Below are 26,518 nucleotides of genomic sequence, written 5' to 3' on the forward strand. Positions count from 1 at the left end.
CCTGGAAGGCCGCCACCAGGCCTCCTGGGAGCCGCCTCTTCTCCGGGCCGAACACGAAGAGCGCGCAGCTCCTCTACAGGAGATCCTGCAGGCCTCCTCGTCTCGCTGGTGGATGCGGAGGATGAGGAGGAGGAAGGCGAGGCGGGCGGCGGGGCCTCCGCGGGCCCGGCAGAGGGCGCCGGCCGCTCGGCTGCCGCCGGCGTTTGGCCCATCGCGGCCGCCTTAGCCGCGCCGTCCCCGGCCCGCCGCGGTGCCTCGGGCTCTGCCCGGGCCTCCGGGGGGTTCGGCGCCGCCGGGCTGGGCCGGGCCGGGCCGGGCCGGCGCCATGTTCACCAGCACCGGCTCCAACGGGCTTTGTGAGTACAGCGGCCCCGCCGGGAGCCGTGCTGGCGGGGCGGGGCGGGGCGGGGGGCCGGGTGCGGGGGCACTCCCGCCGCCTCCCCCGGGACAGCCGGCTGGCCTCACCCCCGTCCCCGCCGCCGCTGCCCGGCCTCGGCCTGGCTTCTGCCTGGGGCCGCGCCGCGGCTGCCGCTGCTTGGCCGCGGGGCTTCCTGCGGCCCCGGCGCGGGAGGGAGGGACGGAGAGAGGGAGGGCCCGCTGCGGTGGCTCCCGGCGGTGCCTCCGGGGGGGAGAGAGGGGGGACGGGGGGGTCTTGGCTTCCCCGGGTCGTGCTGCCAGGCCCGGCTGGCGGCCCCGGGCTGTGCCCTCGCCCGGCACGGCGCTCCTGGCGCCGGCTCCCCTGCTCGGCCTGTGTGCAAACGTATGTCCAGGTGTTTACAGATCTATACGGAGATGCCTCTCAGAGCGGAGAAATAACTCTTTATAATGGCGAAGAGGAGGTTGTTGCCTAAGCCGCGTTACTGGGAAGGCAGATTTAAGGGCAAATCCGTGCCCAGCTCTGTTTAAATGTATTTTTACAGCCAGCGTATCTCGATCGTTTCGTGTCCCGGCGCTACCCGGGCCGCCTCGGCAGGCGTTGAGGGCTGGTTTCTGAGCCTGTTGGCAGGACTAAGAATCTGCTGCCTGTAGAAACGGCGCTGAGGGGCTGGGCTGGCCGCGGTGTGGACTTCGGCACCACGGGCTTCCGAGTAGGCTGGGACAGCTGCTAGTCACAACTTTGCTGACTAACTCGTGACTCACACAGAATACACGTCTTGAGTGTGGAAGCACCCTCTGACAAGGGGCGGGATCAGTCTGGGATTTGAGAAAGAAAGGGTAATTAGTTGTAGCTGTATTTTGTTTGAGGCATCCAAACGAGGGGGTGGTGTTTTTGCAGATGGATCTAGTAACATTGTACTTGCTTCACAGCTCCTGCAAATTTAATTCCTCCCTCCTTCCCCTCTACTGGACACTGTAGAAGAACAATCTTTTGGTGGCATGTCTCTGTGTATCATCTTACGAGGTTGAAGTTGGGGTGAGAAGTATCCTTGTTTGGCTGAATGGAAGGAAAGGCACAGTCAGTGTTTAAAAGTTTTTTCCAAGATCAGTCCATCAAAAGGACAAATGGAAAATTCTAGTCATAAGAAACCTATTTGTGCTGGGAGAAAAACCAAGACAAGATGCCATTCTGCCAAAAGTAACTGTTTTACCTTTTTAAATTTTTATTTCTTCTGGAAAACTGACACAATGAACACTCTTACTCAACTCACCTCTTGACCTAAAGGGATAATAAGACTTTGCTGGTACACATTCACTTGACAGACTTTAGTAGAGGCAGATTTAGGTGGCAGTGACATATACTCAGCTAGTGCACAATTGTGGCAGTTTAAGATGTCCCTGTGCTCTCAGTCTTTTCTTCCTGCCTTTGTAGCAGAAGGGTCTGCTGCAGTAGCATCAGATATGTGGGATTCAGTCACTGATGTGCAGAATCTGATGGTTTAGGCAGTTAATGAATCAGTTCCTCATGTTGCATCAGAGGAGCATATGTGTGCGTCCGTATTTTGTTCTGCACTGGGTCTTGGGAGCAGTAACCTCTGCCAGAAAGGCAATGACAAACAATTTTTGGGGCCCAGTTGGTGGATGAATGGACCTGTATCAGAGACCCTAGATAAAATAAGCCAGCGCCTGGTTCTACAGCGGTAAGAATGATTGTGCCAGGTCAGACTGAAGGCTTCTGTAGCCTAGTGTGCCATCTCTGACAGACTTCTAACATCTCTAATGCTTGGTTAAAGCCATATCACAATACCATTTGGTAAAACTTAGTAATATTAAGATCTTTATAGCCATGTGTATCTTAGGTATTTTTAAAAAGTGACCTAGTTGATTGTATTTCTAGTAGATGAAGGTCTTTAGTGTCTTCAGACATAGGTGCAGTGGTAAAAATGTCAGAGAGTACTATATTATTTTTGCCTTGTTTTCACTGTTGCCTTGTTTTCACTGTTGCCTTGTTTTCATTCCTTTCTGCTGAATTCCCCCCTTTTGCAATGGGAAAACAAACAACAGATGATGCCCCAGCTCTACTACACTTCAGTAACGTGTTTCTTACTGGGCTTCTTATGTGAAGTGTATCTTGGTTTTCTAGAAACAAGTCTGGGTTGGGCCTACTCTCCGTTTTAAAAACTTTCTAATTTTGAAATTTCTTACCAGAACCTAAACCATTATTGAACTCATTTGAAAAATTTTGTTTCTTGTAAATTTTTCTGGTTAGTTCATTCTTGAAATTGCATTTAATACTTTACTGATAGGAGAGTAACCAGTGGCTCATAACTAGTTACAGCTAGTTATAAACTTTTTGCTTAATCTGGTAATATTAGTCTAATGAAGGTTGACAGAATCTTGAACAAGGTTATTATTGTCCATCTTCCTGATTCTTTAGTTTTTATTTCTTCTGCTCATTTTAGAATAAACCAAAATAAATAACAGTGGACTATTTAATTCCAAGAGACTGTAGAAACAAATTTAATAGTCTGTGTTGTCATTAGAGGTCTAAATGAGAGAAATAACTCAAAAATTGTTATGTGATGCACTAGATAGATCAAATTCATAGTAACATCCTATGAAGCCTGATTGATACTGGATTATTCCCTCTTCCTTGCATCCTTTCTTTCAGGTGTTTCTAGGCTGCTTCTCTCATCTCCTGATGTTTTAATGGAAACAAAATTCTGCTTTTAAACTACAAGGAGACTGACATGGTTAGGATATTTACAAGCTGCTTGCTCAGTATGTGTTTTACACTGGCATTTGACCCTTATAATGTAGAATAATTTAATTAGAATATTAAGTTTTGGACATTTTTCACCATACGGTATTCCTTTTGCAGTAAAAAAGAATGGAACTTCATTTGACCCTATAGGCAATTCTGTCTTTTGTTATGTCCCAGACATGGTAACTGTATGTGCTCAGGAGAAGATAGTTTGTAATTAAAATAAGAAGTCTGTGTGTTTGTTTAAGTTATTATGTAATATTCCAAATATTTAATATGGCAAAACGTGGCAGAAGAGATGAGTGAATTTTGGTAGAATGCTCCCACTTAGCAGTGTACTGATGTAATGTTTCTAGGAAACGTGGGAGGAAGGAGTTTCCTTTTAGCACAATTTATTTATAACATTTATTTGGATAAATCTTTGACTGCATGCATGAGCAAAATCTAGAGTGAGCAAATAAAAGAACTTGAGTATTTTGATTTCAGCAATAAAAGAACTTCACCTGTGTGACTGTGCAGATTACTGCTTAGCTGCATTTCTAAATTTCTAGAGAAAGAGTACTGTTAGGTTTGTTGGATCTGAAGCATTTTGCTTTTGTATTATAAGACAGCCCTGGCATACTCCTACTGACCTCACAAAGTTTAGCTCAGTTAAGCTTCTCTGAAGTGCAGTTGTGTACTGTAGCTGCCCTGATTTTTACTGCTCTACATTCAGGGCAAGGTTGTCATTTAATTCTTTACAGTTTGTTGATAAAACAGTCCTTGAAAAATAATCTGTATTTAGCCGTAGATAGATCCTTTGGCTCTTTTTGTTATAGGGATCTTTGCTTGGTTGATGGCGAAATTTTATTTCTGCTAAGATACCATGACTATTCTGAACAAAGAGTTTTTTTCAAAGTCGTTAGTTATTATTCTGTTGAAGTTAGACTTTATTGTAAATAATGTTTGAATAGCTGGGTGTGTAGTGAAGTCCTTGACCTTGTCCATGTGCCTTTTGAGGAGACGTGTCATGACTTTGAGCACTGCCGTCGAGTTCTTACATAAAGTGTTTCTCTAGTATTTCTTATCCTAGTTTAAGAGTTTCCTGGTCTAAGCCCACTGTTCTGCTTCTGTTCAGTGCTCTTTAAAATGACATGCATAGGCAGAGAGGTTCTTGAAAAGTGTTATAAGTGACACGTATGAAAGCAAACCCACAGAATCACAGAATTGTCAGAGTTGAAAGGGAGCTCTAGAGATCGTCCAGTCCAACTCCCCACTAAAGCAGGATCCCCTAGAAGGAGGATTACTCAGGACTACATCCAGGTTGGTTTTGAATATCTCCAGAGAAGGGGACTCCACAACCTCCCTGGGCAGCCTGTTCCAGGGCTCTGTCACCCTCACTGTAAAGAAGTTTTTCCTTATATTTAAATGGAACTTCCTGTGTTCCAGCTTGTGCCCACTGCCCCTCGTCCTGTCACTGGGAACTACTGAAAGGAGTCTGGCTCCATCCTCCTTGCACACACCCTTTAGATACTTGTTGGCATTAGTAAGGTCTCCCCTCAGCCTTGTCTTCTCCAGGCTAAAGAGTCCCAGCTCTCTCATTCTTCCCTCATAAGGGAGGTGCCCCAATCCCCCAGTCATCTTTATTGCCCTCCGCTGGACTTTCTCCAGTAGTTCCCTGTCTCTCTTGAACTGAGGAGCCCAGAACTGGACACAGTTCTCCAGATGTGGCCTCACCAGGGCACAGCAGAGGGGGAAGATGACCTCTCTTGACCTACTGGCCACACTCTTCCCTATGCATCCCAGGATTCCATTGGCCTTCTTGGCAGCAAGGGCACATTGCTGGCTCATGGATAATTTACTATCTACCAGGACCCCTGGATTCTTTTCCTCAGAACTGCTTTCCAGCAGGTCCACTCCTAACCTATATTGGTGCATGAGGTTCTTCCTCCCCAGGTGCAGGACCCTACACTTGCCCTTGTTGAATCTCATTAGGTTCTTCCCTGCTCAGCTCTCCAGCCTCTCCAGGTCATACAAGATGGCAGCACAGCCCTCTGGAGTGTCAGCTGTCCCTCTCAGTTTGGTATCATCAGCAAACTTGCTGAGAATACACTCTGTCCCCTCATCCAGGTCGTTGATGAACAAGACCAGACTGAATATTGACCTTTGGGCCTGCTGGTTCCAGGCCTCCAACTCGACCCTGTTCCATTAAACACAACCCTCCGAGTTCTGACACACAGCCAGCTCTCAATCCACTTCACTGTCCACTCATCTAGCCTACACTCCCTCAGTTTCCTAATGAGCATTTTGTGAGAGATGGTGTCAAAAGCCTTGCTGAAGTCAAGGTAGGTGACATCTGCTGCTCTCCCCTCATCCAGCCAACCAGTTATGTCATCACAGAAGGCTAGCAGATTGGTCAAGCGTGATTTCCCCTTGGTAAATCCATGTTGACCACACCTCTGTTATTCAACGTGTTTAGAGATGACATCCAGAATGAGTCACTCCATCACCTTCCCAGGGACAGAGGTAAAGCTAACTGCCTGTAGTTCCCTGGCTTCTCCTCCTTGCTCTTTTTGAAGACTGGAGTGATACTGGCCTTCCTCCGGTCTTCAGTCACCTCTCCTGTTCTCTGTGGCCTTTCAAAGATGATGGAGAGTAGCTCAGCAATAAGATCTGTCAGCTTTCTCAGGACTCATGGATGCATTTCATCAGGGCCCATGGATTTATGGATGTCCAGATTGGGTAAGTGGCCTCTAAACTGGTCCTTCTCTACCAAGGGAGAGTCTTCTTCTTTCCAGACCCTATCTCTTACCTCCAGGGTCTGGGATTCAAGAGGTTCAGCTTTTGCAGTGAAAACTGAAGCAAAGAGGCATTCAATAACTCTGCCTTCTCTGTGTCTTCCACCACTAGGGCACCCGCCTCATTCATCAGCAGGCCTACATTTTCCCTAGTCTTCCTTTTTTTTATTGATGTACTGAAAGAAACCCTTCTTGTTGTCCTTGATACTCCTCGCCAGATTTAATTCCAGGTGGGCCTTAGCATTCCTCATTGCATCCCTGCATTTTCTGACTACATTTCCATATTCCTCCCAAGTGGCCAGTCCTGTTCTCCACATTCTGTAAATTTCCTTCTTCCATTTAATTATTTTCCAGAAGACCCTTACTCATCCATGCGGGTCTCCTACTTGCTCTGCTTGATTTCTTCCTCATAGGGTTGCATTGTTCTTCAGCTTGAAGCAAGTACTGTTTGAAAGTTGCCCCGCTGTCATGGACATCCATACCTTCTAGGGCCTTGGCCCATGGTATTCCATGGAGTAGATCTTTGAAGAGGCTAAACTTTGTGTTCCTGAAGTCCAGTGCTGTAATCTTTCTTATTTCTCTACTTCTTCCACAGAAAATAGTAAACTCCACCATTTCGTGGGCACTACAGCCAAGATTGCCCCCAACCTTCACATCCCTGACAAGACCTTCTTTGTTAATACCAGTCCAGTAGCACACCTCCCCATGTGGTTCCTCCACTGACTCCATCAGAAAGCTGTCATCAGCACTTTGCGGGGACCTCCTGGACTGTGTGTGCCTGGCTGTGTTGCCTTTCCAGCAAATATCAGGGTGGTTGAAGTCCCCCTTGAGAACCAGGGACTGTGATCATGAGGCTACTTTAAGCTTCCTGTAAAAGGCCTCATCAACGTCTTCATCCTGATCAGGTGGCCTGTAGTAAACACCCACAACTGTGTTCCCCATGTCAACCTGCCCCTTAATTCTCACCCCATAAGCTCCCAGCACGTTCTTCTTTCTCACCTAGGCAGAGCTCTTTACCCCTCCAACGAATGAACAGTCCAACCCTGGGTGCATGTGAGCCAGTTGAGACAAGTAGGTTCTTTGCTAGGAGTGATATGCTGAGTTCCAAACAGGCAGTATCAGGTGTAGCAGAGGATGGCACTGGGATGGCACTTGGGAGCTGGTAACACACCTATCCAGTGCATAATACACACAATTTTGGATGAGGAGGTGTAAAAATAAATGTACCTGGTACATGTTAAAACATGTTAAAACATGTTAAAACATGTTAAAAAAGAAGTGGGGAAACAAGGAAGAACACCATTTAAAAGGACAGAGTTTTCCCTTGTCAGGTGCAAATGTTTCTGTAATCCGAAGTATTGGAGGAGCTGGAATGCCCTGGGAGAAAAAAATATTACTGTGGATAGTAGGAAGCACAGCAGAGGCATACTTGAGTGACTTAGTAAGCTAACTCAGTTGAGTTGACTTGCAAAGCAACACTGCAGTGTGTGGGGAAGTGTGCTGCAGCAGCTGGCTTTCCGGAAGGACTCCAGAGGTGGGCTGTGGTGCTGCACCCAGGCTGGCTTCTTGTGTTTTGCCAGCAACTGGAGTCCCATGAAGGATGCTGCTGAAACACTTCAGTGGCTCTGCAAAGGCCAGCATGAATGCATGAAAACTGACACTGGGCTGACTCATGTACTGTAGTGCTGCTTAGCTGTATTTGCTGCTGCATCTCCGATATGCTGCTTCCCAGGAGCAAAGTGCAATACGCAAAAGGCTTTCCATTACAAGATGCACAACTTAAACCTGTAAGACCAACACCAAACTTTTATGCAGATGTTGTAATATCCCCTCTCAATATTCTGAATGCTATGTACAATACTGCATATGAACATAGTAGGAAAGCTCATTCTGAGTCCATGTTTTAAAACCTATCCACTTGCTGTATCTGGAAAATACTTGACTACTTTACCTACTACACACAAGCTACTTCATGTAGTAGTAGGGAGTAGAATCCTTTGAACTTCCTTGCAAGTATTTCTGCTAATGCAGCTTATGCTTTTACCTCTCTGTGAACCTTGTAGTGCAGTGCTAGCAATTAGTTAAAAATCCCCCAGGCACGCAGGGAATGCTGTGCTCCTCTGCTTGCATAACCTGCAAGACTAAACGGTGTTGTGCACAGGTGTCTGGAAAATAATAGAGGTATGTAAGTTGATGCTTAATGTAAGTGGTATGACTAAAGGTGAAATGAAGTATGTATCAAATGTATGAGACTTTTGTGCTTAACAATATTACAATATATGAGAAAACAAATCAGCTTGTACGTAATTACCAGGGCATTAACCAGGGTATGCAGAGGTGCAGTTAGGAAAGCAAAAGCTCAGAATTGGCAAGAGATATCAAAAACGTCTTCAGATACCATAACAACAAGCAGAAACAGGAATATTATTGGCCCACTATTAAACAGAGGTGAACTCGTCACCAAAAGTGCTGAAAAGGCAGAGGTCCTCAACACCTTCTTCACCTCTGTCTTTACCAGTGCTCTTGGGTCCCAGGCCATAGACGTTGATTCTGGGGAGATTCCGATTGGACACAAGAGGTAAATTTTTCACCATGAGGACAGTCAAACATTGGAATAATCTCCCAAATAAATTGGTAGATTCCCCCACATTGGACAGTTTCAAGTCTCAGCTTGACAGGGTACCGAGCCATCTCATATAAACAATAGTAGTATCTAGAAAGGTTGGACCAGATGATCCTTGAGGTCCCTTCCAACCTGGCATTCATAGAATTCTGATTCTGTGATCAGCATGCCACAGTGCAGCCTGGTTCCAAATAGCTTGATTCCTGGGAGCAGTGTACCCACATCAGTTCAATTAGCCATGCATTTAACACCACAACAATGGGGTGCTGCTGCTGCTGCAAAGCTAGCTCATTTTAAGCTAGCTTGAGGATCTCCATGTGGTGTTGTGGTGTACCCATACCTGATATTTCTGACAGTAGTATGCTAATATGCTCTGTGGTTGGGAGGGAGAGAGGCTGGTCAACGAAGTGAGTGTTTTTGTTAACTTCACTTGTTTCATTTTCTATTTCTTTTCAAATGTTCCTTTTAGAAACAATTTTTTTTTTCTTTTTGTAGCTCCTCATTCTGTTTGAGCTCCTCATTCACTTTTTGTGACCTGAGCTAAACCCAGCAGTTTTTTAAACAGTAAATGTATAGGTAACTGGTTTGATTACAGTCTTGCCAGTGCCTTTTAAAAATAGATTTAAAATGTGATCACAGATGGTTTCTTTATTGACTTTCTTAGTATCTATACTAATGTGATTAATCTCTCAGCTTCTGCGTTAAGTTTATAATAATTTGATGGAAAATGTTCCTCCAGTGATACTGTTAATGTGTTGTGTTCACTTGCAGTCATCATGATGATTAACCACTAGAGAATGTTGCAAAGTGACAGTCTCAACACAGGATCCCCTTCCTGTGTCTGTGATCTTTCCCCTAGGCCAGGGGCAAGAGCTGCTTTTGTTACCCAGAACACTTCATTCAGTCGTTATCATACTCTCAGGAAGCAGTAACTTCATTGCTTTTGAGGGGTCCTCTAGTATTGCTTTTTTTTTTTTTTTTCAAAGGATGAAATGTTAGAAAAATACTTATACTGGATTGAACAAACTAAAAACTCATCATATGGTTAAATTCCATCCTGCCAGCAAGCACACAGTCTCCTGGTGTCTTCCAGGTTCCTCAAGCAGTATGACATGTGTCTGTATTTCTCTGTCATCCTGCCTCCATGGCATGTTCTCATTGGTTCTCGTCTACTGTTTTGATGCATGGTTGTAGTAAAGACAAGCTTTTATTCCTCAGATCTGGTAAGATTGCTCCAGTCTCCCAAAAGCACATACTGGTGTCTAGGAAGCACTTAAAAATTACTTCCCAGATTTGATTATCTGACAGTGGGTTTCCAGGCATTCAGGAGGTGGTGTTCATGCTGCTGTTTGATGTGTAGCAAACCTGAATCTGAAGGGAAAATAGCAGGCAGGGGGCATTGAGTCCTTGAAGACTTGACCATTTTGAAACATCACTGTATGCTGTGGAACCTGCTGCAGGTTCTTGGACAGATCTTGGAATACAGTAGATGAATATCTGTGTTATGGCTTAATACAAGACAACCAGCCACCCAAAAGATGGATTCCATCAGTGTATTTGGGAAGTACTGTGCATTCAGATGAGCATCAGTTGTGATTTAGAAGACTTGCAGATCTTGTGTATCAGCATTAAAAAAATCGTTCATGCATATTTCTTACCATCACAGTAGCCTCCAGCAGTGAATCCATCTATATGAAAGCGAAATGTCTGCCACATAGCAGCTAGGTTTGGGAAGTTTGCAGATGGTAGTGGGAAAAAAGCTGTTACACAGCATGTTTTGTCTGCAGGTGTGGTGTAAGCTCAGTAGGGATCCCCACCAAAAAATGTCCAGAGCTAATTTGAGCTTCTGCAGGCACTGCTCATCATCTGGAGCCAGCAATGAGGTCCTCTCCCAAGTCAATGCTTGTGTCTCAGCCCAGAATAGCAGTCCAGGAGGTGGAGTTGTTCCCCCAAAAAGCCCTTCTGAAACAGTGTCTTGCTGCCTGCTTTGACATGCTCATCTCGTATCTGTCTTCGCATGTGAGTAGTGAACAGGGGGGGAAACAGGAAGTAATTTCAAAAACTGTAGCTGTTGGTGCTACCACAACTTTGGTGTTCTCATTTGTGCAAGGGCAGCTTCTGAATCTGCAACTAGCTGAGCAGTTGTGCCATAAACCTTTCGCTCTGTTTGTGACAGATGGACACATCTATTCCTTAACTCTCTGTACTCTGAAAGTGTTATTGGCAGCTAAAAAAGTGGTAGGTTGTGGAGGAAGAAGATTTATGGGCTTTGTAATGAGTGCAGGGGTGGAATGTGGAGACTTAAGAGGTGTTTTTTTCATTCATGTCACATTTTAGGAACAGCCTTACATTGTGCAGTGGTAGTGCAAAGGTTAGGACATTTGCCTGTGACAATGTCAAGGTAGTTTTGGGAGAACTACTCCATTGCAGCAGGGGGAAGCAAAGATCTGTAGCAGAAGCTATTTTTTTCCTCTTTATCATAGCGTGGGCATGTTTTGCTAGTTGTTAAAAAATGACTCTGTTCACTTGGATGGAAGCTCAGCATGTGTTTTGCAGCAGCAATGCTATTACTGCCTGTTCTGTGAAAGAATTGCCGCTTGAGTAGTACTTTGGTGTTCCAAATTTATTCCAAGGTATTTGAAGGCAGTATTTGATGTATTTTAACTCTTCAGGATCAGAATGAGAGTTTATCCTTTCATTATACTTTTATCACATGGTATAGAGGCACTGTGGTTTTCTTCTCCTTGTGCACATTTACATTGGTGCTGCCCATAGATGCTGCTACCCCCAGACACGGGTACCCCAGTAGATTGGTAGTACATGTTTCTGTCCTGCAGGTGGTTGCAAATCCGTTGGACTAGAATTTTGCTTTCTAAGTTTTACCTTTACATTCCAAGTAAGGAATTTCGCCTGTGTGTCAGAATTCTTGGTGGTATAGTGCCTAGTATTGTCAGTCATTTTTGGTCTTACGGGTTGAGACATTCTACAGCAGTGGTAGGGTTGTGCCTTCACTGGTGACCTCACAGCAGTCCTTGGTAAGGATCTGTATGCTGTTGTGGGCTAAAGCAAACTACTCACTTGTACAAGTGAAACACTTGTGAAAAAAAAACACAACAAAACATTTTAGGAGGTGTGTTATTTATCTGGAAGTGTTTATCTTTCTCAAGTTAACTGGACAAGAATAAGTTTATCAACCATGATGACGTTTTGAGAAATTTGAGAGTAGAAGTTTCCGTTACTCATGTGATGTTCCCTGTGGGTGACTGTCACATTAATGGGTTTGTTACTTCTGTGGTTTTCACTTGGTGACATGCTTAAAAATAAGTACTTTTGCTCTATAACAAGGTTTAAAGTGCCTAAGCTGAAAGCTAAAAGGAGTCTTACAATAAAAATGTGTGTTCACACTTCTTGAGAAAACAGATAATGTTCTGTTGGTTAGTTATTTTTGAACCCATTCAAATTAGGAGTGAGCCAGATAGGGTAAGGTATTTCAAGTGTGTATTACCTATAATGTAAAAATTATCTAATGATACTAAAATTACAGTAAAATCTAAATAGAAATATTAAACCAGTGTAGAAATGTATCATCACTGTGGGAAGTCTAGTGATTTGCTTGTGACCTTTTTTGTGGCAGTGTGATCCTTATGTGAAAAGTATAATAGGATTAGTGACTTCTTATTTAAATCCATGAAATAGCATAAATGTATTAGATAGTAAATTGACAAGTCTTATCAAACCTTGGTTCAGAAATGTCTACTGTTGTGATTACTACTGTTGTTCTGATTTAGGCTGTACTTTCAAATATCTGTTGAATCCTGATTATAAAACTGACCTTTTCACATTAAGAAATGTTATTTTAGCTAAGTTAGGTTAGCTAAGGGAGCATTACCTGAAGTTTCAAGTGAATGTGTGTACATTGTTTACACAGTAACTTTCAGGAGCTCCAGCTTTTTTCCCTCAGTATTCTGCAGTACTCTGATGAGTAAAAAAACTTTGACTCTTCAAACTTCCTTTAAGTGTCCAATTAAATCAGAGGAATGAATAATTTTTAAAATGGATATCTCAACACTGTAGAACTTATTTTTGGAGAGCAGAAAAGTCCAAAGAAATAAATTGAAAGGCGGGTAGTTTTCTTTCATTAAAAGAAATTCACCCAGGCTTTCTGCCCTTCTGATGTGTCTCATACAAAAAAGTAATCATAAAAGTATAGAGCTTATGATTAGCAGAGTATTGTCAACCTGTTGCTGCCTAATTTCAACAAAAGGATTGTTCTTTAAGGCATTAATTGCTTAAGTGGAGTAAGGGAAGTGGGTCTGTAAATAATGAACTCGAGGATATGCTTATGGACTGAAAAAAAGAGTTTTTAAGTACAAGTTTATCTTAAGATACCTGTAGAAAGAGATGTTTGCTTCACATGATATCAGAAGACTACAGACTTCTAGGTGGTGTGAGCTGAGGACAGCTAACAGTGCCCATGAAGGTTGTTTTTTATGTCATCGGTTAGTATTTTGATGAGGATCATGCTTAAATTACACAGTAAGAACCATTTTTCAAGGGCAATGGGATTGGGCCATGATGAAAATCTTGGCTTTGATGCCTATTACCATCTTCCTTTTGTAGCAGCTCACTCTTCTAGTGTGCAGCAAGTGTTGAGAGCATCATTCAAGGTAGTCAGTTTATCTGGATGTGTACTAAGTTTTCCTGTATCAAACTTTTTAAATGCAGTTTTGTTCTTCCTGGGCTCTTGCTCTTTAATTCCCATTAGTACTTTAAAAGTAGTTTTATTGCTTCTTTTGTTACCTAAGAACAATGACAACAGAGCCAAGGATTTAATAATAACCTGCAAAAAAAAAGCAGTTGTTGAATATTCAAAGATCATGTCCTATAACAGGGATGTTTGGGAAAGAAGTAAACGTGAGTAAAGTTGCATGTGTGAAAAGGGGAAAAAACATAGAATAAATAATATTGCAGAGTTTTTGTATTGGCTTGTATTGTTGGGCAAGAGTTTGTGTTTTATTGCATCAACTACATCAGCAGTTTAGGATGAATTGCTGGGAATATACTTGCTGGATGTTCCATTCGATGGTTTTAGTAAATCAGTATTGCAGACATTCTCTGCTTGCTTTCTTCTGAGTGTCCTTTTTGAAAGTCATGCTACTAGGGGGAAGAATTTCTGATTTCACAGAAGTCCTGATTTTATTAAGTAATTTATTAATAATTTTAATTACTTGAATGGAAGGAAGATGAATGTCATATAGATTAACTTAGATATGTTTCCTTGAATGGTAGATCCAAATGTTGTGAAGAGAAGGTCAGTTTGTTCTTGTCATTTATTCGTTTGGTTCCTATTTCATGGCCTCTAGAATAAAAGCTATGTTTAGTCCCTAATGCAAAAGTATTTGTTTTGACTAGATCTACGTGTCCATTTTGTAACAAAAAAAAAAGGATATTTTATTTCCTGAAACAATTGAGCTTAGGAGAGCTGCATAGAAGGACTTCATAGGAAGGCATAACCTCCATAGCTGCAGGGCACTTTGGTTTAATTACAGCCAAACAAGTAATTTCATGACAGAATGTTGAAAACAAAGTGTCTGATTAATAGTTAACTGCCTTTAATATCTCCAAAGGCTTCCTTTGGTTGGTGTGGTTTTCCTATCTATTTGCAAGTTGCTGTGAACTTGGGAAGTTGCTGAGATAAAAGTCAAGTGCCACTGCTATTATGTTTTCCAATCACCTGTTTAAATATGTCACTTTTTAAATACAAGATATTTTTCTCTAATCTGACTTTTTGTTTGGTTGGTTTTTTTGTCTTTAAGATAAAGCACCTTTGTCAAAGAGTCTGTTATTAGTCCCAAGTGCCATCTCAATTCTGTTGACTCTGCTCTTCCAACATTATCAGAAGTTCTTTGCATATAACCTACAAGCTATAAAAGAGGATTTTCAGGTAAGAGTTCATTTTGTGTTGAAAGAGACTGCAAATTATGCTTTTCTGTGTGTTTTTTACCCTGTCTGTTTCTCCTTTGTTCTTTCCCTTTGTTCACTGTGGTAGACCAGTTTGTTCTTACCTTTTTTTATGTCACCCCAGTAGGCCACTTTTTGGTAAAAGTGAAAAAAAGTGGATCTGAAATTAAGAGCACAGCTTTTCACTTTTTTCTTCTGTCTGGAAAATAACTGCATTTGTATTGTTTTTCCTTCCACAGAGTGGCATATGGAAGCTTGCTGTGAATTAAATGTGATTTAACCCATGTAATAACATAGGTATTTTGATGTTAATGTCAGTATCTTATTGTGCTTAGTTTTTTAACTATTGTGTTCAGGTACTCTGAATATATATTACTTATTTTAACAACAGAAACCATAACTTTAACTCTGTAACTCCTGCTGTAATTAGTTGTGGGAAAAATGTTCCTGTTGGATAGAACTGTTGCTTCTAATTTGAAGATTCCGAGTGATGGGGGAGTTTGTCATGCTGCTCAGTAATCTGCCAAATTTGTTAATTACTTTACTAGACATTTATTTCTTATTCCCAATTCAAGCCAAGATACTTTATCTTTTAGATATTACATCTTGTTAGGTTTTGTTCTCAGCTTAAGGAAGAATCCTCTAGTATCAGTTGTAATTTTCGAAATAATGCACTTAAAAGTGATTACTAAGTTTTGTGGAAACTTACATTTTTTTTCTTTTTTTGGAAATGGCAAACTACTGCTCAACAGAGAAAGGTCAGCATTTGCCCCTGTGATTATCTTATCCCACATGTTTTATAGTTAGATCAAAAAAGTATGTAGTCAATGTCTTTGAAGATGCCGACTAGCCCAAAAAGGTTATTAAACCTAGCTAGTGATGCTGGGTGCTGTTGCACTCTGAGGTCTTTCTTGTCAAGAACAAGAGCTTTATTGTAATAATGTAGATTACAACTGCTTGAGCACTGCTCATATTTTCCATGTGTCTTGCTACTGCTGTGCAGCAAAAATATGTAAATTGATGTCTGCCTTTTAGAAGTGTTGCAAGCGTTAAGGGAGGGGTAGGAGAAAGTCTGAGAAACTATTAAAGTTTTAAATGTAAATTTTTTGGGTTTGAGGTTTCTTTGCTTGTCTATTTGTTTTGTAGTTTATCTTTAGAAGGGTCTTCTCTTTCCATTTGTTTGATCTGCTGAAAAACAGTAGTAGCTGTGTTTTGTTCCAAGAAACACCTGTACTGTGCATGAACATTTACAAGTGTCTATAGAAGCTAAGACACTTTTGTTGTGATGCTTTGGGGAATGTGTGGGTTTGAGTTTTTTTCTTTCCTGAAATGGTTGTTTCATTTATTGTCATAGTTTTTGGAATAAGCTATATATAATTGTGTATCTCTGAGATCAGGCAGAGCATATTATTTAACTCAGGTCTGATGCTAATATTCAAATGAGAACACCTGAATAAAATGTGTTTATAATAAATTCACCTGTGGGAATGAACTTAGTGGAATAGAATTTTTCCAGGGGCTGAACAGAAGTTTTGGATATTGGATATTAACATTTGTTAAAGCTGGTAGAGAGCATAGGAAATAAAGCATGCAGCTGAAGAAGCGTGTATTTGTTTTGGAAGGCAAACTATGTACTGTCAAAAATTAAAGGATCTTCATCTCCATAAAAGGGACCCTCAGGAGTGGTGAAGAAACTGTGTGTGAAATGAGGACCTTGATGACATTAGACCTAGGTATTTTTTAGGCTGACTAAAGTGAAGAGCAATTAGACTTAAAAGCCTTACGTAGTATATGCAAAGGTTGTTCACTTAATGTGTATCATTAAATATTCAGCTATAAGGTCACAGCCCTGCCAGTTTCTAATTCAGGATAGGTGTTACTCAAACTACTCGCTAGTTTTAACACCAGACATGGTGACCTGGGACAGGTAGAAAAATGAGGTCCCACTTCTTTCTTCTGGTTCAGTCCTTTGGTATGCCAAGGAAGTTAGAGGCTGGAGCATCGGTTCAGACTTAAAGACCTTGAGAAATGTGAGGCTCAGGGTAGAGCGTTGGCATTTGGGCTTCCATGGAGGGGAGAGTGCCTAGCAGGCTGTGAATTAGGAAAGGGAGCTGGGAGAGCCAAAGTGGAGCTGGAATCTAGCAAAGGAGGTAAGGGCAGCAAGGAAGATTTCTCTAAGTACCTCTGCAGCAAAAGAAAGGCTTAAGGAGAGTGTGGTCCCAGTCCTCAGTGTGGCAGCGGACCTAGGCAACAAGAAATATGCAAAAGGCTGAGATATTCAGGCAGATACATCTATTTGTACTAGTTTCAGGCCCTGAGGTCCCTAAGCCTCATAGCAGAGACTGTGAGAGTGATGCAGTGTATCCACCATTAAGAAAAACAGAGTTAGGGATCACTTAGCCCAACTATACACACATAAGTTAATGGGACCAGACGAGTTTCCTCTGAGGCTGCCGAAGGAGATGGAAATGTAATTGTGGGGCCTTTCTCTAGAATCTTTGAAAGGTTATGGCAATTGGTGGGAAGTACCTGGAGAAAGGTAAATATCAAAATCATCTTTGGGAAAGGCAGCAAGGAGGATCCAAGTAAAATCAGGCCACTCAGCCTTACTTTGGTCTCTAGGAAGGTCATGGAGCAAATTATCTTAGAAGCCATTTCTCACACATGCAGGATGCAAAGGTGACTGGAAGCAGACAACCAAGGTGAAGTAGACAGATCCTGTGGGTCACAACTGGTTGCACAGTTGGTGTCAGCAACAGTCAGTTCTTGTACCCATGGGACTTTATCTGAGGATTCAGGACTACTTAGAAGAGACAGGCTCCACCCGGTCAAGAGGAACAAAAGCGTCTTTGCTAACACACAGGCCAGCCTAGGGAGAAGAACTTTAAGACAGGAACAACGCAGGAGAGATGCCAATCCACAGTCAAGTGAGGAGGCAGTGGACTGGGTTAGCCAGCAAAGGGTACAGGGTGATGTGAACAGAAGGGATCTTGTAATCAACAATACAGGACTGAAAAGGACATACTTCAAGTGTATGTACATAAATAAGGAAGTACCTATGGGACAGCATTATGTGGAATGGTCCCATATGTTTTCTGGGAAATCAGAGTGACTGTGTGCCTCTCTGAAGTGTCGGAACACAAGTGTGTGCTACATAGGGAACAAATAAGGAGCATGAAAGGTCATATGCCATTACAGGGCTACAGTCTCATTATGTTCATGGAGATATGGTGGGTTAGCCCACATGATAGGAGTGGTGCAACAGGTGGATGCAAGCTCTTTAGGAAGTACAGGCCAAGAGCGGTATTGCTCTTTATGTGAAAGAGCAGCAGAACTGCACAGAGCTTTATCTTGGGGCATGTGTATGGGATAGGATTAGAGGACAGACCAGCACTGCCAGCTTTGGTGGTAGTGTTTGCTTATAATGAATATGATGAGGCCTTCTTCAGACACCTTGAAGAAGCCTCATGATTTCAGGCCCAGGCCCTTGTGGAGAGTTTTAACCATCCTGATTTGTGCTGGGAGGGCAACAGAGCCTGGCACAAGCATTTCAGGAAGTTTTTGGAGTGCACTGATAGCAGGGGAGGTATTGTGTCTGGGCCTCATACTTAGGAACAAGGAAAAAGAACTGGTTGGTCATGTGAAGATCAGGGGTAGCCTTGATTGCAGTTACCATGTGATGGTGGAGTGCAGAGTCCTGAGAGGAGGGGACAATGCAAATTGCAGGATAGCAGCCTGGGACTTAAGGAGACCAGACTTTGGCTTGTCCAGGGATCTGCTTGGAAGGCTCCTGTGCAGTACAGTTCCTGAAAAAAAGAGTGTACCAGCAGATCTGGTTAGTTTTCAAGGATCATGTCCTCTAAGCTCAAGAATGCCTCATTCAGTGTGTTAGGAAGTCACTAAAAGGTGTCAGGAGGCCTGCATGGATGAACAGGGAGACCCTGGCTAAAATCAAACATAAAAATGAAGCACACGAGGTGGAAGCAGATCAGGTGACCTGGGAGGAATATGGAGACACTCTCTGGGCATGAAGGGATGGATTAGGAAAGCCAAAGCCTGCCTGGAGTTGAATCTGACAAAGAACATGAATGGTAACAAGAAGGGCTTCTACAGGAATATCAGTAAAAGAAAGACTTAAAGAAAATGTGGGCCTGCTGCTCTGTGGGAATAGGGACCTGGAGATGGAAGACATGGAAAAGGCTGAGGTATCCAGTGCTTGCATTGCCTTGATTCTTTTCTAGTAAGACTTTTCTTCAGCAGGCCCAGGCTACCAAGGTGAGTGAAAGTCGGGAGCAATGAAGGCTTAAACTCAGTAAAGGATGATCAGGCTAGGGGACATTTAAATTAACTGGACATGTGCAAGTCCATGGAACCTGATGGTATGCACCCACAAGTCTTGAAGGAGTTGGCTCCTGTCACTGGAAGGCCCCTCTAGATTATTTCTCAAAGGTCATTGTGATCAAAGAAAGTCCCTGAGAACTGTAAGAAAACAGATGTCATTTCTGTCTTCAGAAATGGCAATAAAGGACATTGGGGAACTACAGGCCAGTCAGCAGCATCTTTATCTCTGTAAAGGGATCAAGTAAGTCCTGGAAAGAATTTTCAGACACAGAAAGGGACTGGGGGTAGCCATACAGATTTATGAGGTGGAAATCTTGACTAACCTGATAGCCTTCTATGGCTGTCTTGGTGGGTGAGGGGAAATAAGTGGATCTTGTTTGTTTTGACCATAGTTTAGCTTTTTTCACTGTCTCCTGTAACATCCTCAGACAAGCTGGTGAAGTACAGTCAAGATAAGCGGGCAGTGAAATGGACTGAAACCTGCCTGAACTGATAGGCTCACAGGGTTGTGAGCAGTGGCACAAAGTCCAGCTGGAGGCCAGAGGTTAGTGGTGTATACAAGTGCCCAGTTCTGTGATCCTCAGTACAGGAAAGGTATGAACACACCAGAGTGGGTCCACCGAGACAGTCAGAGGGTTGGAGCATGTGACATATAAGGAGAGGCTGAGGGAACTGGGTCTGCCCAGTTTCAAGAAGAGAAGGCAAAGAGGAGACACCTTGTTGCTGTCTACATGTATCTGATCAGAAGCTGCAGCCGCACTCTGCTTGGAAGTGTACTGAGGTAGTGCAAGAGGTAGTAAACACAGGGTGGAGTCATAGAATCATAGGGATTGGAAGGGACCTCTGAAGATCATGGCGTCCAGGGCCTCTGCTGCAGCAGGAACACCTAGGGCATATCACACAGGAACGTGTCCAGATGGGTCTTGAAAGTCTAACTCTATCTAGATGTAAGGATTTTATTTAGTTTCTTAGACCACAGAGGTGGCCAAACACTGGCACAGGTTGCCCAGAGAGGTGTGGAATTGCCATCCTTGGAGAAGTGCAAGACTTGACTTAACATAAGTACACTGGACTAGTTGGTATCTGGAGATCACTTTAAAATATTTTTTTTCTGCAATTCTACATTTTACGAGTGTTGTGATTTCCATTTTTACTTGTAACTGAACTAGGGACTTAAAAATATATTTGACATCTTCCTTGGAAATATTTTATTTTTAAGCAGACTTCCTGAACTTTCTGTAGCTTTCTACTCTCTCTATTTCCCTCCTTAAATGTACTGCATTTCTGTTATTTGATTTCGGTATTATTCTGAGCACAAATTCTGTAATAAGTATCCTTGAAGGAAAAGAGACTTAAACATACTGATTTTTAACCTTCTAGATATGGAGACTTGTATGTGGGAGAACAATATGTCTTGATCTGAAAGATACATTCTGCAGCAGTCTGCTCATTTACAACTTTAGAATATTTGAAAGAAGATATGGCAGCAGAAAATTTTCAGTAAGTTCCAATTACTTTTTTTTTTAAAAGCAGAAACTTTTCTACACTGTTTAGTATCTTGTAGTCTTGGGTTAGTACTGCAGTTTTATTACTCACATAGAAATACTTGTTAAAGGGTTTTAAAGGAAATGTGGCTTCCATAAATTTAAATTTATATTGATGTCTTTCAATTAGTGGATTATTCTAATTAAAGTTTGCAGCTATATCAGTTGAAAGTTATCAGACCCATAGAATTTAATTTTGGTAACAAATCTAACTCTTCATTCTTCAATGTCTTAACATGTGGATCTGGAATTCTGTTGTACTCAGGATTTTATTTGTCTTAATTTAACTAATATAGTGTTTAAAAAAAAAAATTAGAGATATATTAAAAGCTTCTTTTTAAACTACTGAATTAATTATAGTTAAATTTCTTCTTTCCAGTCCTTTTTACTGGGTGCTTGGATGCTCTCAGCTTTGTTTGATCTTCTCCTTGTAGAAATTGCTCAGTATATATCTGGCATCACCATCAACAGCTTGCCTTCTGGTTTGTAAGTAGCTCCTAATGGATTGGGATTTTTGCATACAAGGGATTATTTTGTGCAGATCTTAATTTGAAACAACTATCTTCATATAACCCTTCAAATAAATTTACTTCTCTTTTGAACTATGGTGTAAAGATTCTTGGCATGACTATTATATTGTAAAACATTCATTTCCGAGTTGTGATCTGTGGTTAATTTATAGATTACCCATATAATGATTACTTTCCATTTTGTTAATCCCTTTCATCACTACCAGCATGATTGAAACATGCTTTCCAGTGCACAAATTATTGCCATATTTGGTTTTGTTCAATTTAATAAACGTGAAAACTGAAATCAGATTGGTGCTGATTTCTTTCTTAAATCACAGAGATTCATGTTTTTATATTAACTTAAGAATTCATGTGCAGTTATATGCATTTCATCCTGGTATTTCATATGTTTGTGTTTCAAAAATTGAGTGCTAAAGCATGGTGTTCCATTTAGTGCTTGAATCTGAAGTTCTTAAAGCTTTAGGACATGGAGTGGTTCAGTTTCAAACAACCTATACTTGAGATTTCTGCACCTAATAGGGAATGTACATGTTACAGTAGAACCACAGAGCTTGCAGAGCCTTTGTGTTTAAGCTTCTGACAAGTGAGATCAGCCTCATACAGACTTGAGTTTCCATGTGTTTCTAACGCTGAGGTAATTATAAAAGCTCTTGGAGTGAGATTTTTAATATTAAACACCATATTAGGCCTTCTACTGAGGCTCTTGAAAGTAGCTGAAGTGTGATTTAATAAGGAAGAAAAAGCATGTGTTTGACATTATAAAGATGTGGCTTTTGTACTGTGTTAGTATTCAAAAGGTTCTGAAGCACGTCCAAAGAAGGGCAACTAAGTTAGTGAAGGGCCTTGAGAACATGTCTTATGAGGAGCGGCTGAAGGAACTGGGGCTATTTGGTCTGAAGAAGAGGAGGCTGAGGGGAGACCTCATCACCCTCTACAACTACCTGAAAGAAGGTTGTAAAGAGATAGGGGCTGGTTTCTTCTCACAAGTAACTGGTGATAAAACAAGAGGAAATGGCCTCAGGCTGTGCCAGGGGAGATTTAAGCTAGACATTAGGAAGAACTTTTTCACTGAAAAGGTTGTCAGACATTGGAACGTGCTGCCCAGGGAGGTGGTTGAGTCACCATGTTTTAAAGTTGTCTGCATGCGGTGCCCGGGGACATGGCCTAGTGCTGTACTTGGTAGAATAGGGTTAATGGTTGGACTCAGTGATCTTGAAGGTCTTTTCCAACCTAAGTGGTTCTGTGATTCTGTGAAAAGGAGTCAAGAGCTTGAGTAGTACTGCAGTTCTTCATTTTTGCTACCTTGAAGTTTGTTGCTAGGACATGACGTAGGCTGCTAATGTGTCTGGACAAATTCAGTGTTTTCACCTGTGTAAAAGCATACTTTGTGCAAGAGTAGTGTGTAATAAATGTTCACATCACACCCACAGGGAACGAATGAACAGATTGATTATTATGACTTTTGATGATGTTTTTATCTATGCCTGCAGAATGTTGTCAGTTATAAAGAAATCAGCATCAAAAGACATTTTTCGGAGAATGAAATATGTTACTTTTATATGCTTTCTCTTTAAGTCATGCTAATATATTGATCTTGAGAGAATTAAGCTAATTTTAGAAGTGTGAGATATACAGTAGTTTCAGGAGCATTTGGCTGTGCAAATACAAAAAATTAGTATATACATTGCATAATAACTCTTCAGTGTTGTCTGCTTTATTATACTGATAGTCATTTTTTCATGTCTAGCAATACTCACAATCTTTTGAGATTACAAAAGCATCAGAAGGTTTAACACTGATTCTAGATTTTAGTTCATTTCACATTTACAAAAGCTGTTGAGCAAGTATAAAAGGGATGCAATTATTCTTTTGTCATATTTGCAGTGCAACAAAAGTATCTGCTTCTTCTGGCTATAGAACATTCTCCAGTGTAGTAAAAATGCTAGAATTTGGAAAAAAAAGAATCACTTGCTTATGCTATAAGTGTCCCCTGACATTTTTTTTGCCTTTTTATATCATTTCACTGTTCATATTATTAAGTGATCTTACACTTCCAGTTCGAAAGCTTTTCCTGCGCACGCTTCGAAGGTAATTGCGATAAAGGATTACGCTGATGACTCTTGCCTGAAATTGTTTAGAAACAATATAGTACAGTATAACATCCAAGCATGTACTGAGATTCATGAGAAAGGTGGTGAAGGCTGCCCAGGGATTGTAAGTTGTATTTTCATCCTGCAGCATCAGGAAGGCAAAGCAAACATGGAAGGGTATAAAGCAGATGAGTACTTGAGCAATCAGTGTTACTATAATTCTTATGGATCTCTCCTTGGCCTTAGGCTTCAGTTTGGAAATCTTGCCATGGATAAAATTATAAATAATGACTAGGTAAGACCCCATCATGATGAGCAAGGGAACCAAAAAGAAAAAAATCAAGCGAGAAAAGTTCAATGTGTTTACTTCCTTTAAATGGATGATATCAAGCATTTTCATGCAGGTGGTGAAATTCAAGGCTTTGTCTGGATCAGACTGTAGAAACAGCAATGGGGATGTTGTTGCGAGGGTCATTACCCAGATTCCAGTGCAAGCTAGCACAGCTTTCTTGGTATTTTTTAGTTCTTTGACATGTTTGGGCTGGACAATAACCATAAATCTGTCTACGCTTATAAAAGTGAGCAACCAGAGTGCAATGGCTGGATAAAATATAGTGAAGGCACTGATAATCCGACAGAATGTATCTCCGAAAGGCCACATTTCTTTCCCATAGTAGATTATCCGAAAAGGCAAGAAAAAGATAAAAATTATGTCAAGTAATGCCACATTCATCATATATACAGTTATAGTTGTTCTCTTCTTGGTAGTGCAGCTGAAAACCCATAGTGCAGTGGCATTCACCAACAATCCCACTGTCAGTACAAAACTGTAAAAGACCAACGACGCAATCCTGTATTCTTCAGGGTGTTGATTTCCAGGCATTGTATTTTAATTGAATTTAGGAACAGTTGTTGCACTCCATAAATACCCTAAAAGACAGATAAAATAAGAAAAGTTCTCAGTCAATTAAAAACTTTTTAAAAAAACAAATATTGACGAAGGATGTGGTTTTGTGATGAGAATGGATTGTTTAACTGTGAAACTGTGCTAGCTTTGTTGCTTTTTCTGACCACAAATACATTAATTTGCTCTGAGGGAAGTACCTGTACTGTCAGACTTGTGAGAAACAGTATTTATAATTAGTTTTAATTAAAGAATTTTAATTAATGAAAAGATTTCTTATATAGAGAATCAAAAGTAAAGACTGACCAGTGACTTTGAGTGTGCTTCTGTAGCTGATAGATTGAAAAGATCGAAACAGCTGTAGTTGAGGTGAGAGAATTATTTTGGTGCATGAACAGCAGGACATGAGTGCAGTGTGCCCTCATAGCCCAGAATGCTAACCACATCCTGGGCTGCATCAAAAGAAGTGTGGCTAGCAGGTCAAGGGAGGTGATCCTGCGCCTCTACTACACTCTTGTGAGACCTCACCTGGACTACTGTGTCCAGTTCTGGAATCCTCAACACAGGAAAGACATGGACCTGTTGGAGCAGGTCCAGAGAAGGGCCACTAAGATGGTCAGAGGGCTGGAACAACTCTCCTATGAAGACAAGCGAAGAGACTTGGGACTGTTCAGCCTGGAGAAGAGAAGGCTCCAGGGAGACCTTATTGCAGTGTTTCAATATCTGAAGGGGGCTTTTAAGAAAGATGGGGGCAGACACTTTAGTAGGGCCCGTTGCCATAGGACAAAGCATAGTGGTTTTTAAACTAAAAGAGGGTAGATTTAGACTAGATGTAAGGAAGAAACTTTATACAGTGAGGGTAGTGAAACAGCAGAACAGGTTGCCCAGGAAGGTGGTAGATGACCCATCCCTGTAAACATTCAAGGTCAGGTTGGACGGGGCTCTGAGCAACCTGATCTAGTTGAAGATGTCCCTCCTTATTGCAGGGGAGTTTGACTATATGACCTTTCAAGATCCCTTCCAACACAGACTATTCTGTTATTTTCTAAAGAAAAAATGTCTTCACGTTATCCCTGTTGAAAATTTAAAGACTAAAACTAGTTTGAAAAGAAATAAGGGAGCATGGCATGTAGTGACATTTGGATAAGCAAAGTCAAGTATTGACTTTGCATTTTATCTGTGTAGGAGCTACTTAGCTCCCAAAATAATAGGTGAATGCTGTTGCTCATAAAAGACCCTAAAAAGCTGTCTTAATAGCTACATAGCTTCTAATACAGTATCTAATCTCAGGGTATCGGAACCAGCTACCTGACATATGGATGAGTTTAACAGATGGATAGACTTCCTATTTTTAAAAAAGTTTAAAATGGGAAGCAGCGCAGTCTCTGACCAGGTCCTGGGTGAACAGTATTTTTAGTGGGAAAAGTTGCTGCATGGTAGCCAGCTGCTCCAGAGCACAATTGTGTTGCTTGTCTCAGCTTGTTGGTCATAGGAGTTGAACATCTCAAGTGTTACGATGCAGACTCAGGTGATGACAACAGAAAGACTATCCCCAGTTTACTTTGGAGCCATTTGAGGATGGCAGACTTTTGCTGGTGTTTGCATTGGTGCTTTGGTTAACCTGCACCCCCTCACTTTCCTGGCTCTTGCTGTGGTAACAGTTTCATGACTTTGCATGCGAGGTTTCCTCTTGTTTGGCCTTTTACCCAACCCTGTGGCAGCTTTGTGAAGAGGAGGACGAGGAAAGAGTTAGTTGTCTTGTCTGACCTTCCCACTTGAGATGGACAGCCAGGTAACTTCTATAGTATCAGTTAGGCACCAAAACTATTCTCAAGAGGAGAAGCACATATAGTTCCTGTGTGTTTTATCTTCAGAAGTAGGGAATGCATTAAAAACAAAGCTTAATCTTAATGCTCGTCTGCTTTAGGCTTTCACTGTAATGTTAACAGGTACTTTTTTCAGTGGTATAGGAATACACAGTGGTTTGAATCAGTGTTTACTAATCTAGCATCTTGCTTTGAGATGCAAATATTGGCTGTTTTTGAGGAAAGCATCCATGGAATAACAAATTTAAGTATGACCTATTAAATATCTCTTCAGGTTAGTTTCTGCCTTGAAATAAGAAGTTTGAACTTCTGATTTTCTTACAATTCTCCAGTTTACAGATACAAAAAGAAAATGCATACAAATATCTATCCCTAAACCTTTGTCTCAAAGATATGTATTTTTAGCTGCATGAAACAAAAAGGTGTGTTTTCTAATTGGATGAGGTCATTATCACATGTAACACCATTCACATTTTGTATGGGAAAAGCTGTGTGTATAATACTGATTAAAAAGAGCTCTGCAGGGTATCCTTGTGAATGCCTCTAAAATACCTAATTGTATGAAGAACACAAAAAAAAAAAAAAAAAAAGGAGTGATGAGAGACTTTATTGAAAGATAGATGACATATGCTTGAAGGAAGGTTTTTTTAGCACATGCTTGTAGCACAGTTGAAATATTATATGGCATACTGTCCCACTTCCATTACTGTTGCATTAAATTGTCCAAATATTGCTTAACACACCCCACCCCCATACATTTAAAATGTTTTCTCTTTT

The 26,518-nt window shown here is 41.5% G+C and overlaps 2 protein-coding genes across 2 annotated transcripts in view; one reads left to right on the top strand and one right to left on the bottom strand.

Moving 5' to 3' along the window:
• The first annotated feature begins 205 nt into the window (after positions 1-205).
• The window catches only part of UBAC2 (UBA domain containing 2), a 104,999-nt gene continuing 78,686 nt past the window's right edge, over positions 206-26,518 (top strand). The window contains exons 1-4 of the mRNA XM_051620044.1: positions 206-356; positions 14,359-14,486; positions 20,225-20,344; positions 20,768-20,874. Of these exons, the coding sequence (XP_051476004.1) occupies positions 326-356; positions 14,359-14,486; positions 20,225-20,344; positions 20,768-20,874 (386 nt within the window). The 5' untranslated portion in view covers positions 206-325. The remainder of the gene's footprint in view (positions 357-14,358; positions 14,487-20,224; positions 20,345-20,767; positions 20,875-26,518) is intronic.
• On the bottom strand, positions 22,932-23,894 carry GPR18 (G protein-coupled receptor 18). Its single transcript, XM_051620056.1, has one exon. The coding sequence runs from the start codon at positions 23,892-23,894 to the stop codon at positions 22,932-22,934; it is 963 nt and encodes a 320-aa protein (XP_051476016.1).

The sequence above is a fragment of the Apus apus genome, chromosome 1 (assembly GCF_020740795.1).
Source record: "Apus apus isolate bApuApu2 chromosome 1, bApuApu2.pri.cur, whole genome shotgun sequence".
In the NCBI taxonomy this organism is placed as follows: Eukaryota; Metazoa; Chordata; class Aves; order Apodiformes; family Apodidae; genus Apus; species Apus apus.